This window comes from Macaca thibetana, chromosome 1 (assembly GCF_024542745.1).
Source record: "Macaca thibetana thibetana isolate TM-01 chromosome 1, ASM2454274v1, whole genome shotgun sequence".
Lineage (NCBI taxonomy): Eukaryota > Metazoa > Chordata > Mammalia > Primates > Cercopithecidae > Macaca > Macaca thibetana.
Genome location: NC_065578.1, coordinates 128,354,082 through 128,368,975, shown reverse-complemented (window position 1 = coordinate 128,368,975; position 14,894 = coordinate 128,354,082). Strand labels below are relative to the sequence as shown.

The 14,894-nt window shown below is 44.5% G+C and overlaps 2 protein-coding genes across 10 annotated transcripts in view; one reads left to right on the top strand and one right to left on the bottom strand.

The window, feature by feature from the left end:
- The window catches only part of LAMTOR2 (late endosomal/lysosomal adaptor, MAPK and MTOR activator 2), a 334,290-nt gene that overhangs the window by 257,491 nt on the left and 61,905 nt on the right, over window positions 1-14,894 (bottom strand). The window lies entirely within an intron of this gene.
- GON4L (gon-4 like) overlaps window positions 1-14,894 on the top strand; it is a 101,393-nt gene that overhangs the window by 25,844 nt on the left and 60,655 nt on the right. For 7 of the 9 annotated variants that reach the window (XM_050752284.1, XM_050752265.1, XM_050752245.1 and 4 more), the window contains 5 exons: window positions 2,324-2,515; window positions 8,282-8,472; window positions 9,208-9,282; window positions 10,083-10,133; window positions 14,767-14,817. In XM_050752284.1, coding sequence (XP_050608241.1) covers window positions 2,324-2,515; window positions 8,282-8,472; window positions 9,208-9,282; window positions 10,083-10,133; window positions 14,767-14,817 — 560 coding nt within the window. Of the gene's footprint in view, window positions 1-2,273; window positions 2,516-8,281; window positions 8,473-9,207; window positions 9,283-10,082; window positions 10,134-14,766; window positions 14,818-14,894 lie in introns of all 9 variants that reach the window. The other 2 variants (XM_050752274.1, XM_050752236.1) reach the window with 2 other exon arrangements.

The window sequence follows — 14,894 nt, the reverse complement described above, 5'->3', positions numbered from 1 at the left end:
GGAAAAAATTCGGGAATAGAACAAGTACACAGTGAAAATTTAGGTGTCCTTTCACTCTGTACTCTTGCTCCCCAAGTCTTCTTCCCAGGTAACTTTTAAACAATTTTTTTGTGTATAGTCCAGGGATATTCTGTATATATGCAAGCTGTTTCCTTGATAGCCTGATTTCTGATATTTACTTTTTACTTTTTTTTTTTTTTTTTTTTTGATATAGAGTCTCGCTCTGTCGCCCAGGCTGGAGTTTAATGGCGCAATCTCGGCACACTGCAACCTCCGCCTCCTGGGTTCAACATGTTCTCCTACCTCAGCTTCCCAAGTAGCTGGGATTACAGATGCCCGCCACCTTGCCTGGCTAATTTTTTGTATTTTTAGTAGAGATGGGGTTTTGCCATGTTGGCCAAGCTGGTCTTGAACTCCTGACTTCAAGTAATCCACCCATCTCGGCCTCCCAAAGTGCTGGGATTACAGGCATGAGCCATTGTGCCCAGCATTCTTTTTTTGTTTGTTTGTTTTGTTTGAGATGGAGTTTTGCTCTGTTGCCCAGGCTGGAGTGAAGTGGCACTGTCTTGGCTCACTGCAACCTCTGCCTCCCAGGTTCAAGCGATTCCCCTGCCTTAGCCTCCCAAGTAACTGGGATTACAGGTGCCTGCCACCATGCCTGGCTTATTTTTGTGTGTTTTTTTGTTTTTTACAGCCAAGGTTTCATCATGTTGGCCAGGCTGGTCTCCAACTCCTGACCTCAAGTGATCTGCCTACCTCAGCCTCCCAAAATGCTGAGATTACAGATGTGAGCCACTGCGCCCAGCCTACTTTTAATACTACATGAATATTTCTTTGCGTGTGTGTGTGTGTGTGTGTGTGTGTGTGTGTGAGAGAGAGAGAGAGAGAGAGAGACAGTATCTTGCTCTGACACCCAGGCTGGAGTGCAATGGCATGTTCACAGCTCACTGCAGCCTTGAACTCCAGGGCCCAAGTGATTCTCCCACCACACCCTCCTAAGTAGCTGGGACCACAGGTGTGTATCCCCACACCCAGCTAATTTTAAAGCCCCTCACTTTTGTAGAGACAAGGTGTCTCCTTATGTTGCCCAGGCTGGTCCCAAACTCCTGGATCCTGGCTCAAGCAATCTTCCTGCCTTGGCTTCCCAAAGTAATGGGATTACAGGTGTGAGCCACGTGGCCTAGCCTAATTTTTAAAAATTTTTATTTTTAGTAGAGACAAAGCCTCGATATGTTGCTCAGACTGGTTTCAAACTCCTGGGCTCAAGTGATCCTCCTGCCTCGGCCTCCCAAAGTGCTGGGATTATAGTCATGAGCCACCTAATGACTATAAGCACCTGGCTTTTGGCCGGGCGCGGTGGCTCAAGCCTGTAATCCCAGTACTTTGGGAGGCCGAGACGGGCGGATCATGAGGTCAGGAGATCGAGACCATCCTGGCTAACACGGTGAAACCCCGTCTCTACTAAAAAATACAAAAAATTAGCCGGGCAAGGTGGCGGGCTCCTGTAGTTCCAGCTACTCGGGAGGCTGAGGCAGGAGAATGGCGGGAACTCGGGAGGCGGAGCTTGCCCTGAGCTGAGATCCGGCCACTGCACTCCAGCCTGGGCGACAGAGCGACACTCCGTCTCAAAAAAAAAAAAAAAAAAAAAAGCACCTGGCTTTTTTTTGCACGACAGGGTCTTGCTGCATCGCCCAGTCTGGAGTGCAGTGGTGCAGTCATATCTCCCTGTAACCTCAAAATCCTGGCCTCAAGCCATCCTCCCAGCTCAGTTCCCCAAATAACTAGGACTATAAGCATGCACCGTCACCCCATTTTTCTTTGTCTTTTTAATGCTATCCTCACCTACTCCCCCGACAAAGGGAGTGTTTATGAAGTGTTGAGGTGAGAAAGTTGTCTAATGAACTGTAGAAGCATATATTTACAATTTTATGGTGACAGTTACTCTTCTGCTCTGTCAAATTGATTTACAAAGTCAGGGCATTTTATAATTATAGTTGATGAAATGTGGTTTTAATGGTCATCTATATAAAATGTCATCAGGAATTTCCTCTACAATTATGAGTCTGATTTTTCGTAGGAAAAAATACAAAACTGAAAGCATGTTAGAAACCAAAAGACCTTAGCAATTACCTAGTTTATCTCCCTGACTTTACAGATGAGTAAATTGGATCTGAGCTTTGATTTAAGAAAGGAAAATGCCTGTATAGTAAATGCTTAATTCATGAAGTTGTCTACCTAGAAAGACTATAATAAGATGCTGAATTCTACAACAGAGTATGATTCAGAATGGTCAAAGTGTGGAGCAATATTTGTGATTCTTCAGGGAAACCTCAAATGCATTCTGAAGGGGAGATACCTTCACTGCCATCAGGCAGCCAATCTGCAAAACCAGTAAGCCAGCCCAGGAAATCAACCCAGCCAGATGTTTGTGCTTCTCCTCAAGAAAAGCCACTCAGGACTCTGTTTCACCAACCTGAGGAAGAGATAGAAGATGGTGGACTCTTCATTCCAATGGGTAGGCTTTCTTCTTTTTAATTAAATGAAACATCTTTATTGAAGTATAATATGTAGAAAACTGCACATATCCTAAGATATCCTGAATTCACTATATTTTCACAAATTTAATACACCCTTGTAAGCAGGACCCAGATCGAGATACAGAATGTTATCAGTACCCAGAAGTCCATCTTGTCTTCCCTTTCAGTTACCCTCTACCCAGAGGTTAACCACTATCCTGATGTCTAGCAGCATATATTGGTTCAATTTTTTTTTTTTATTTTCCTTTTGAGACGGAGTTTCGTTCTTGGCTGGAGTACAGGGGCTTGATCTTGGCTCACTGCAACTGTTGCCTCCTGGGTTCAAATGATTCTCCTGCCTCAGCCTCCAGAGTAGCTGGGATTACAGGCGCCTGCCAGCACACCCAGCTAATTTTTGTGTTTTTAGTAGAGACATGGTTTTGCTATGTTGGCCAGGCTGGTCTCGAACTCCTGACTTCAGGTGATCCAACCACCTTGGCTTCACAAAGTGCTGGGATTACAGGTGTGAGCCATTGCGCCCAGCCAGTTGTTTTGTCTTTTTGTCTTTTATTTGAATGGAATCATGTGTGTACATTTTATAACTGCCTTTTTTTTTTTTTTTTTGAAGACAGGGTCTCACTCTGTCACTCAGACTGGAGTGTAGTGGTGCCATCACAGCTCACTGTGGCCTTGACCTCCTGGGTTAAAGTGATCTTTTTGTCTCAGCCCTGAGTAGCTGGGACTGTAAGCGCGTGCTATCACGGCCAGCTAATATTTTTTTTCTTTTTTTTTGAGATAGAATCTTGCTTTGTTGCCCAGGCTGCTGGAATGCAATGGCTTGATCTCAGCTCACTGCAACCTCCACCTCCTGGGTTCAAGCAGTTCTCCTGCTTCAGCATCCCTAGCAGCTGGGATTACAGGCACCTGCCATCATGCCCAGCTAATTTTTGTGTTTTTTTTGTAGAGGCGGGGTTTCACCATGTTGGCCAGGCTGGTCTTGAACTCCTGACCTCAGGTGATCTGTCTGCCTTGGCTTTCCAAAGTGCTGGGATTACAGGCATGAGCCACTGCACCCAGCCCAGCCAGCTAATTAAAAAATTTTTTTTTGTAGAGATGGAGCCCCACTGTATTGCCCAGGCTGGTCTCAAACTCGTGTGCTCAATTGATCCTCTTGCCTCGGCCTCCCAAAGTGTTGGGATGACAGGCGTGAGCCACCGTGCCTGGCATTGTGACTGCGTTTATTCTCTCAATGTTTTTTTTTTGTTGTTTTTTCTTTTGAGACAGAGTCTTGCTCTGTCACCCAGACTGGAGTGCAGTAGTGCTATCTTGGCTCACTGCAGTGTCCACCTCCCGGGTTCCAGCGATTCTCCTGCCTCAGCCTCCTGGGTAGCTGGGATTACAGGCACGGCCACCATGCAGGGCTAATTTTTTTATTTTTAGTAGAGACGGGGTTTCACTATGTTGGCCAGGCTGGTCTTGAACTCCTGAGCTCAGGTGATCTGCCAGCCTCGGCCTCCCGATGTGCTGGGATTACAGGTGTGAGTCACCATGCCCAGCCTCAATATTGTTTTTTTTGTTTTGTTTTGTTTTTGTTTTTCTTTTTGTTTTTTTTTGAGACGGAGTCTCGCTCTGTCTCCCAGGCTGGAGTGCAGTGGCGCGATCTCCACTCACTGCAAGCTCCGCCTCCCGGGTTCACGCCATTCTCCTGGCTCAGCCTCCTGTGTGGCTGGGACTACAGGCGCCTGCCACCGCGCCCGGCTAATTTTTGTATTTTTAGTAGAGACGGGGTTTCACCATGTTAGTCAGGATGGTCTCGATCTCCTGACCTCGTGATCCGCCCATCTCGGCCTCCCAAAGTGCTGGGATTACAGGCGTGAGCCACCGCGCCTGGCCTTGTTTTGTTTTTGTTGTTGAGACGAAGTCTCGCTCTGCCGCCCAGGCTGGAGTGCAGTGGCACAATCTCGGCTCATTGCAAGCTCCGCCTCCCGGGTTCACACCATTCTCCTGCCTCAGCCTCCCAAGTATCTGGGACTACAGGCGCCTGCCACCAGGCCCGGCTAATTTTTTGTATCTTTTAGTAGAAACAGGGTTTCACCGTGTTAGCCAAGATGGTCTTGATCTCCTGACCTCATGATCCACCTGCCTCGGCCTCCCAAAGTGCTGGGATTACAGGCGTGAGCCACCACGCCCGGCCAACATTGTTTTATATTTATGAAATTCATCCATATTCTTGGATGTACTCATAGACTGTTCATTTTTATTGCTGTGTATCATTCTGTTGTTTGAATATTTTATGTATCTTTTTATTTTCTTTTCTTTAATTTTTTTTTTTTTTTTTTTTTTTTGAGACAGAGTCTCGCTCTGTCGCCCAGGCTGGAGTGTAGTGGCTGGATCTCAGCTCATCGCAAGCTCCGCCTCCCGGGTTTACGCCATTCTCCTGCCTCAGCCTCTCGAGCAGCTGGGACTACAGGCGCCTGCCACCTCGCCCGGCTAGTTTTTTGTATTTTTTAGTAGAGACAGGGTTTCACCGTGTTAGCCAGGATGGTCTCGATCTCCTGACCTCGTGATCCGCCCGTCTCAGCCTCCCAAAGTGCTGGGATTACAGGCTTGAGCCACCGCGCCCGGCCTTTTTTTTTTTTTTTTAAGAGATAGGTACTGCTCTGTCACCCAGGCTGGAAGTTCAGTGACATCATCAGAGCTCACTGCAACCTTGAACTCCTAGGTTCAAGTGATCTTCCCACTTCAGCCTCCCCAGTAACTGGGACTTTAGGTGCACACCACAATGCCTGGCTAATTTTCATTTTTATTTTATTATTATTATTTTTTTAGAGACGGTTTTCACTATGTTGCCCAGGCTGATTTTGTATTTCTGAGCTCGAGCAGTCCCTCCTTGATCTCTCAAAGTGTGGGATTACAGGCATGAGCCTCCTCACCTGGTCTGCTTTATGTTTTCTTTATCCATTCAACTCTTTGTTTTGTTTTTTCTTTTTGCTTCTTTGTGCCCATTGTTACTCCCAGGCTGGAGTGCAGTGGCGTGATCTCGGCTCACTGCAACCTCTGCAATCTCTGAGTTCAGGCAATTCTCCTGCCTCAGCCTCCCGTGTAGCTGGGATTATAGGCGCGTGCCACCGCTCCCCTGCTAATTTTTGTATTTTTAGTAGAGACGGGGTTTCATCATGTTGGTCAGGCTGGTCTCGAAGTCCTGACCTCATGATCCACCCGCCTCAGTCTCCCAAAGTGCTGGGATTACAGGCATGAGCCACTGTGCCTGGCCCTTTTTTTTTTTTTTTTGATATGGAGTTTTGCTCTCGTCGCCCAGGCTGGAGTGCAATGGTGCAATCTTGGCTCACTGCAGCCGCTCCCTCCTGGGTTCAAGCGATTCTCCTGCTTCAGTTTCCCAAGTAGCTGGGACTAAAGGCACGTGCCACCACAGCCAGCTAATTTTTTTTTTTTTTTTTTTTTTAGTAGAGGCAGAGTTTCACCATGTTGGTCAGGCTGATCTTGAACTCCTGACCTCAAATGATCCACCCACCTTGGCCTCCCAAAGTGCTGGGTCACAGGTGCAAACCACTGCACGTGGCCACATTCAATTCTTGATGAGCATTTGGATAGTTTTCAGTTGTAGCTACTCTGAGTGGTGCTGCTGTGAATAATCTATAGATTTTTTGCTGAACATGTGTACTTCTTTTTTGTTGGATGGAAATGCTAGCTCATAAGGTTAGGCATCCTTAAAATTCTTTTGAAATACTGAATTTTTTTTTTTTTTTTTTTTTTTTTTTTTTTTTGAGACGGAGTCTTGCTCTGTAGCCTGGGCTGGAGTGCAGTGGCCGGATCTCAGCTCACTGCAAGCTCCGCCTCCCGGGTTTAGGCCATTCTCCTGCCTCAGCCTCCGGAGTAGCTGGGACTACAGGCGCCCGCCACCTCGCCCGGCTAGTTTTTTGTATTTTTAGTAGAGACGGGGTTTCACGGTGTTAGCCAGGATGGTCTCGATCTCCTGACCTCGTGATCCGCCCGTCTCGGCCTCCCAAAGTGCTGGGATTACAGGCTTGAGCCACCGCGCCCGGCCTGAAATACTGAATTTTTTATTGTGAAACATAACACAGACACATGACTAAAGACTTCTTTATTTGATTTAGCAAATGGTTTCTGTGTGTGTGTGACTCTTGCTCCGTCGCCTAGGCTTGAGTGCAGTGGTGTGATCTCGGCTCACTGCAGCCTCCATCTCCCAGGTTCAAGTGATTCTCCTGTCTTAGCCTCCTGAGTAATTGGAATTACAGGGGCACACCACCGTGCCCGGCTAATTTTGTATTTTCAGTAGAGACAGGGTTTCACCATGTTGGCCAGGCTGGTCTTGAACTTCTGACCTCAGGTGATCTACCTGCCTTGGGCTCCCAAAGGGCTGGGATTACAGGCAGTGGGCCACTGCGTCCAGCCTCACTTTGGCAAATGGTTTTAAAATGAACATGTAATTTTTCTTATTGCATATTCTAGACCTTCATTACTATGTAGGTTATAAGTAGTAGTGATAGTCGACATCTGTGTCTTATTTCTGAACACAACAGGAAAATGTTCAGTATTCCTTCATTATATATGAGGATAGTTACAGGCTTTCCATAGAAATATTTTTTAGGTTAAGGAAATAATTTTCTTTTCCTAAGTTTTCTGAGTTTTTTCATATATTGAATTTCATCAAATGCTTTTTCCTATCTCTATTAAGATCATGTTTTTTTCCTCTTTCGTTTTGTTTTTTTTTTTTTTTTTTTTTTGAGACGGAGTCTTGCTCTGTAGCCCGGGCTGGAGTGCAGTGGCCGGATCTCAGCTCACTGCAAGCTCCGCCTCCCGGGTTTGCGCCATTCTCCTGCCTCAGCCTCCTGAGTAGCTGGGACTACAGGCGCCCGCCACCTCGCCCGGCTAGTTTTTTGTATTTTTAGTAGAGACAGGGTTTCACCGTGTTAGCCAGGATGGTCTCGATCTCCTGACCTCGTGATCCACCCGTCTCGGCCTCCCAAAGTGCTGGGATTACAGGCTTGAGCCACCGCGCCCGGCCTCCTCTTTCGTTTTGTTAATGTAGTAAGTTACATTAGGTTTATTGAGGTATAAAATAAAATGTATCTGATGAGTTTTGAAAAATATGTACAGTGGGGCCAAGCGTGGTGGCTCACGCCTGTAATCTCAGCACTTTGGCAGGCTGAGGCGGGTGGATCACCTGAGGTCGGGAGTTCGAGACCAGCCTGAGCAACATGGAGAAACCCGGTCTTTACTAAAAATACAAAATTAGCTGGGCGTGGTGACACACGCCTGTAATCCCAGCTACTCAGGAGGCTGAGGCAGGAGAATCACTTGAACCCAGGAGGCAGAGGTTGCGGTGAGCCAAGATTGCACCATTGCACTCCAGCCTGGGCAACAAGAGCGAAACTCCATCTCAAAAAAACAAAAGAAAGAAAAATATATACAGTTGTGTTAAGTGCTGCCACAACCAATGTGGAACATTTCTGTCACCCCAAAAGTTGCCTAATTCCCCTTTGCTATTCCCTGTTCTCAAACATTGGCAACCACTAATTTCTTTTCTATTTCCATAGTTTTGCATCTTCTGTGCAAATGTTCTATACTGGGTATACTGTCATATAATATGTGTCCTTTTACATCTGGTTTCTTTCACTTGGCATAATGCTTTTGAGATTTATCCACTTTACTGTCAGCTTTCTGGGCTAAGTTCCTGGAGCAGCTATTTTGGAATTCTGGTGATGCTCTTGGTTTATTTGCAGAAGAACAAGACAATGAAGAAAGTGAGAAAAGGAGAAAAAAGAAAAAGGGTACCAAGAGGAAACGAGATGGAAGGGGTCAAGAAGGGACCTTGGCATATGACCTGAAACTGGACGACATGCTTGACCGTACCTTGGAGGATGGTGCCAAGCAGCACAATCTAACAGCGGTCAATGTCCGAAACATCCTTCATGTGAGTAAGACTGGGGCAGCTATGTTAATGGAAGGGAACTTTTTCATGGAAAGCGTATAAAAATACTCAGCAAATTCTTGACTCTTGGCATGTTAATTACCGATTTTATGGGTTACCTGTGATAGAACATTTTACATTTTTACATATTTAAGATAGCTTTCGCCTTGTACTCAGTACAAATTTGAAATATGAACACGTTAAAGAAGAATTTAATTGGAAAGATAAACTGTTTCTGTTTTCCACTGATTTGCATATTTACTGTATTGTTTAGCAGATTCAATGTTGATAATGTTGATAGTGGGTATACTCTTTTGTGGGTCGATATGTCTAAAAAGATGCCCGGTTAATAGTTTATTGCTCTTCGTACATATGTAAATACTTTTCTTGATATGTAGCAACACAGCTATTTGCAGAGCCTTTACTCTTTGTTACTCTTTCTCTTAAGCATGTAGTTACTTATCTCAGGATCTCTTTTTATGTGAGCCATTCCTGTTCCTAGTAGCAGCTAATGAGATTGGTTCATTTGCTGCTACCTTGTTTGAAACTGTGGTTCTGGCCAAAACTTACTTCTGCCTTCTTTGCTTTCAGTTGCGTTGCTTTATCCCAGTCTGATGCTATTCGAGTATATGGTTCTCATTTGTCCTGTACACACGTCTAACAGAGTTACATAGAGAGAAGAGTATTGTCTAGGTGACAAACCCTTGTTGCATAAAGTATAATTTCATCTTTCTCCAGGAAGTAATCACAAATGAACATGTGGTAGCTATGATGAAAGCAGCCATCAGTGAGTCAGAAGATATGCCAATGTTTGTGAGTAGTTGACTCTTTTAATGTCTTGGAACAGAGTTTTCTGTAAACTGGCTAAGGGTAGGAAGTCACTTAGGAGTTTGTAAACAGTTTGGCAGCTGGGGTGAAAGTTAGCATCCCAAAACACAAGAATTACGTGGTAATTTTTATTTATTTTATTTGTTATTTTATTATTATTATTATTTTTGTTGTTGTTGTTGTTGTTGACGGAGTCTCACTCTGTCACCCAGACTGGAGTGCAGTGGCGCATCTCAGCTCACTGCAAGCTCCGCCTCCCGGGTTTATGCGATTCTCCTGCCTCAGCCTCCCGAGTAGCTGGGACTACAGGCGCCCGCCACCTCGCCCGGCTAGATTTTTGTATTTTTTTAGTAGAGACGGGGTTTCACTGTGTTAGCCAGGATGGTCTCGATCTCCTGACCTCATGATCCACCCGTCTCGGCCTCCCAAAGTGCTGGGATTACAGGCTTGAGCCACCGCGCCCGGCCTTTATTATTATTATTTTTTAGAGACAAGGTCGTGCTGTGTCACCAAGGCTAGACTCAAACTCCTAAGCTAGACTCAGAGATCCTCCCGGTTCAGCCTCCTGAGTAGCTGGGACTACAGGAGCATGCGACTATGCCCAGCTAATTTAAAACAATTTTTTTTGTAGGGGGTGTCTCACTATGTTGCCCAGGCTGGTCTCAAACTCCTGACCTCAAGCCATCCTCCCACCTTGCCCCTAAAATGCTAGGATTACAGGCATGAGCCACCTCACTGAGCTGTGATTTTTATTGAATATTTCCTTTCTGTTTTTTTCTCCTTAGGAGCCTAAAATGACACGCTCTAAACTGAAGGAAGTAGTGGAAAAAGGAGTGGTAAGCATTCTGGTTTTTTATTTGTTGGTTGTTTTTAGCTTGGTAAATAGGATCTAATTCACCCGTAGGGAAAAATATAGGAAAGATTGTGGTCTGAATTTTCCTCTTTAAAGAAGTATTTGTAAAAGACAGTAGAATTGTTTCTACATGATCATAAGCTATAATGATCATAGTTTATTTTAGTAGATATGAAGCATTGCTTTTTGGAATTGCTAGAAAGATAACCATTTGGAATGGCTGAAACCAATGGGTGAGACCAGTTTTTCTATTTATGTTACAACACTTGTTGCAAAGTGTTTAGTATTTTTCATAGTGTGTTCTAGGGGACAGTTCCATAAAAATCACTTTGGTGTGGGATCCCTCAGGCATGCTTATTAAAAATGCATACTTTTGGCCAGGTGTAGTGGCTCATGCCTGTAATCCCAGCACTTTGGGAGGCCGAGGCAGGTGAATCACTTGAAGTCAGGAGTTCGAGACCAGCCTGGCCAACATAGTGAAACTCTGTCTCTACTAAAAATACAAAAATTAGGTGGGCGTGGAGGTGTGCGCCTGTAATCCCAGCTGCTTGGGAGGCTGAGGCACAAGAATCGCTTGAACCCGGGAGGCGGAGGTTGCAATGAGTGGAGATTACACCACTGCACTACAGCCTGGGCAGCGGAGTGAGACTGTCTCAAAAAAACAAAAACAAAAACAAAATAATCCCCATACTTTTGGGCCCACCCCAGACCAGAGAATCAGGACCCATGGGCAGGGCCTTGGAATATGCATTGGCAAAAACACAACAGTTAATTCTTTTGAATACTAAAGTGTGAGAACCACTTGAAGACATCTGAAGTATTCTGGTACAGCAAGCTCTTTGGTGCTTGGAGCTATGCTATATCCTTCTTAATAAGCACTTGACTAGTTCGTGCTTACAAGACAGTTAGTAGTCATGAGGGAGTTCATTGTATTTCTGATAGTAAGGAAGATTTGCCTTACAGACTGAAAATACGTATCATAGGTTTTATCTGTCCTGGTTTTATTCCTTGGAGCCTGATAGAAGAAACAAGTCTAGGCTGGGCGTCGTGGCTCATACCTGTAATCCCAGCACTTTGGTAGGTGGAGGTAGGAAGATCGCTTGAAGCCAGGAGTTCAAGAGCAGCCTGGGCAACATAATGAGACCCTGTCTAGAAAAAAAAGCAAGAAAAGAAATTGGTGTATTCTTCCACATGACTTTTCCTACAGTTGAAAAAAACTAGTATGTCGTTTCATAACATTTTCTTGGCTATACATCCCCCAATTTGTCCCCCGACTTTTTTTTTTGAGATGGAGTCTTGCTTCATCATCCAGGCTGGAGTGCAGTGGCATGATTCTGGCTCACTGCAACCTCCGCCTCCCAAGTTTAAGTGATTCTTCTGCCTCAGCCTCCTGAGTAGCTAGGATTACAGGTGCATGCCACCATGCACGGCTAATTTTTTTTTTTTTTTTTTTTTTTTTAATTTTTAGTAGAGATGGGGTTTCACCATGTTGGCCAGACTGGTTTCAAACTCCTGACCTCAAGTGATCTACCCGCCTCGGCCTCCCAAAGTACTGGGATTACAGGCGGAGCCACTGTGTCTGGCCTTTTTGTTTTGAGATGGAGTCTCACTCTGTCACCCAGGCTGAAATGCAGTGGTGCAATCTCAGCTCACCGCAACCTCTGGCTCCCAGGTTCAAGTGATTCTCATACCTCAGCCTGCTCAGTAGCTGGGATTATAGGCATGCATCACCACACCCGTCTATTTTTTGTATTTTTAGTAGAGGTGGAGTTTCACCATGTTGGCCAGGCTGCTTTTGAATTGGCCCATGTGATCACCCGCCTTGGCCTCACAACATGCTAGGATTACAGGCATGAGCCACTGTGCCCATCCCATATCCTTTTAAAAGTATGCCAAAAGAGCCGGGCACAGTGGCTCACGTCTGTAATCCCAGCACTTTGGGAGGCTGAGGGGGGCGGATCGTGAGGTCAGGAGATGGAGACCATCTTGGCTAACACGGTGAAACCCCGTCTCTACTGAAAATACAAAAATTAGCCAGGCGTGGTGGCAGACGCCTGTAGTCCCAGCTACTCTGGAGGCTGAGGCAGGAGAATGGCGTGAACCTGGGAGGCAGAGCTTTCAGTGAGCCAAGATCGCGCCACTGCACTCCAGCCTGGGAGATAGAACGAGACTCCGTCTCAAAAAAAATAAAGGTATGCCAAAAGAAGACTACTGAACCAGATGTGGTTTGACTAGTATAGTTAGATTATCTCCACAGTGTTCCAGATTATATATTTATCCTAATGTAGCCTAAGGTCAAATCGACCTTTTTTTTGGCAGTCACGTAACTTTTTTGGTCTGGTTGACTAACCCTCATTGCATAAATTGAAATTTCATCTTTCTCCAGGATGTGATCACAAATGAATAGGTGGTAGCTATGATGAAAGCAGCTACCAATGAGGAAGTTCTGTGAAGTCTACTTGACATATAGAATATAATTAACATGGCTGGGCGCAGTGGCTCACGCCTGTAATTCCAGCACTTTGGGAGGACGAGGCAGGTGGATCACCTGAGGTCAGGAGTTTGAGACCAGCCTGGCCAACTTGGTGAAACCCCGTCTCTACTAAAAATACAACAATTAGCTGGGCGTGGTGATGGACACCTGTAATCCCAGCTACAGAGACAAGAGGATCGCTTGAACCCAGGAGGGAGAGGTTGCAGTGAGCGGAGATCATACCACTGCACTCCAGCCTGGGTGATAGAGCAAGACTCTGTCTTACAGGAAAAAAAAAAAGAATATAATTAACATTAATTCTTTATTTGATTTGGTGAAAAAAAATCCAAGGAGATCCAAATTAGGCTCTGGATTGTGTTTATTGGCCATAAATATAGATGTAGAGAAGTTGGGCCATCCAATACTGTGTAGTTTATGTAGGAGAGCAGGTATTAAAATGTAGGTCTCTTGCTGCTTCTTTCTTTCTTTTTTTTTTAGAGACTTGCTCTGTTGCTCAGGCTAGAGTACAGTGGCCTAATCATAGCTCACTGCTGCCTTGAACTCCTGTGCTCAAGGGATCCTCCTGCCTCAGCCTGGCAAACAGCTAGGCCTACAGGCATGTGCCACCATGCCCAGCTAATTGGTTTTTTTGAAACTTTTTTTTTTGTAGAAATAGGGTCTTGCTGTGTTGCCCAGGCTCATCTCAAACTCCTGGGCTCAAGTGATCCTTCTGTCTTGATCTCCCTACGTGCAGGGATTACAGGCATGAGCCACTATACTTGGCCTTCTTAATTCTTACTAGACTGACTCCAACACACTTCTGAATGCTGGCTTGCCTTTCTAATGGATTTGGCAGTAGGTAGGAAAGGGAAATGGACCTGAATCACATCATTCCCTTTACCCTATATTGGTCCCATCTACACAGCACTAGGTAAATGGTCAGAACATAGCAGGGCTGATTTGATTTGAGAAGCTAAGACTCCTTTTAGAGACAGAACCTAATGGCCAGTTGGCTTTTGTTCATAAGGTGATTTTGGTTGGGTTACAATTAAATGGTCAAGAAATTATACATCCTCAATGGCATTTTATCAGCAATATATAAGAACTTTAAAAAAGTTCTTTAGGCTAGGTGTGGTGGCTCACACCTATAATCCCAGTGCTTTGAGAGGCTGAGATGGGAGGATTGTTTGAGCCCAGGAGTTTGAGACCAGCCTAGGAAATCTAATGAGACTCTGTCTCTACAAAAAATTTTAAAAATTAACGAGGTCTGGTGAGGAGGCATGCCTGTAGTCCTAATCGGGAGGCTGAGGCAGGAGGATCACTTGAGCTCAGGAATTTGAGGCTGCAGTGAGCTCTGATAGTGCTACTGCTCTAGCCTGGGCAACAGGGCAAGATCCTGTCTCAAAACAAAAACAAAAACAAGAAAAACTTTCCCTCTAGCTCTTATAAAAATTTTCAAACATTCAAAAAGTTGAAAGATTGTTACAATGTATGTAAATTCTAAGAGTAATATTTTGCCATATTTGCTTTATATCTCTGTGTTGTTTTTTCATGTCCTATTGGAAAAATAAGTGTGGACAACTTGAAACTTTGCCCTAAATCCCCTGGTAAAAGTGTTTTTTTTTTTTTTTTTTTTTTTTTTTAAAAAGCAGCTCCATAGGCAGAGCAGGTCTACTCCATAGGCAGAATAGTCCATAAAAGCTTTTCATGGCTGGCTTTTGGAGTTGTACGTACGGTGGTTTTATGTAACTGATTACAAAAATATATTGCTGTTAAAAGACTACTGTAACCAAAATATCTTAGATTTATGTAGTTTAATAGTTTATAAAGTTTTCACATCTGTTGTTCCATGTGAACCGCAGCTGTGATATGAACAAGGTAGACATTGTTTTCTTCATTTATAGAAAGAAGTGAGGCTTACCAGGTGTAAGGCAGAAATGCTCATGACTGTAATAGATTCTTTCCTCGTTTCCTTCTTTCTAACTCTGACAAATAATTGAGAGTATACCCTCAGGGATAACAACACCTGTAGATCACTGCAGGTACTTGTTAAGTATATGGCTGTTAGTGATGGTACAGAGGAAGTAAACATGAAAAACAATTATTTCAGTTAAGATAACTTATTTATATTCTTTGTTGGTAGGTAATTCCAACATGGAATATTTCACCAATTAAGAAGGCCAATGAAATTAAGGTAAACTTGGAAGAAATAATTGTTATTCTTTTCCAGAAAGACTTCATCGGTTTTGAAACTTAAGTACTTCCTCTTTA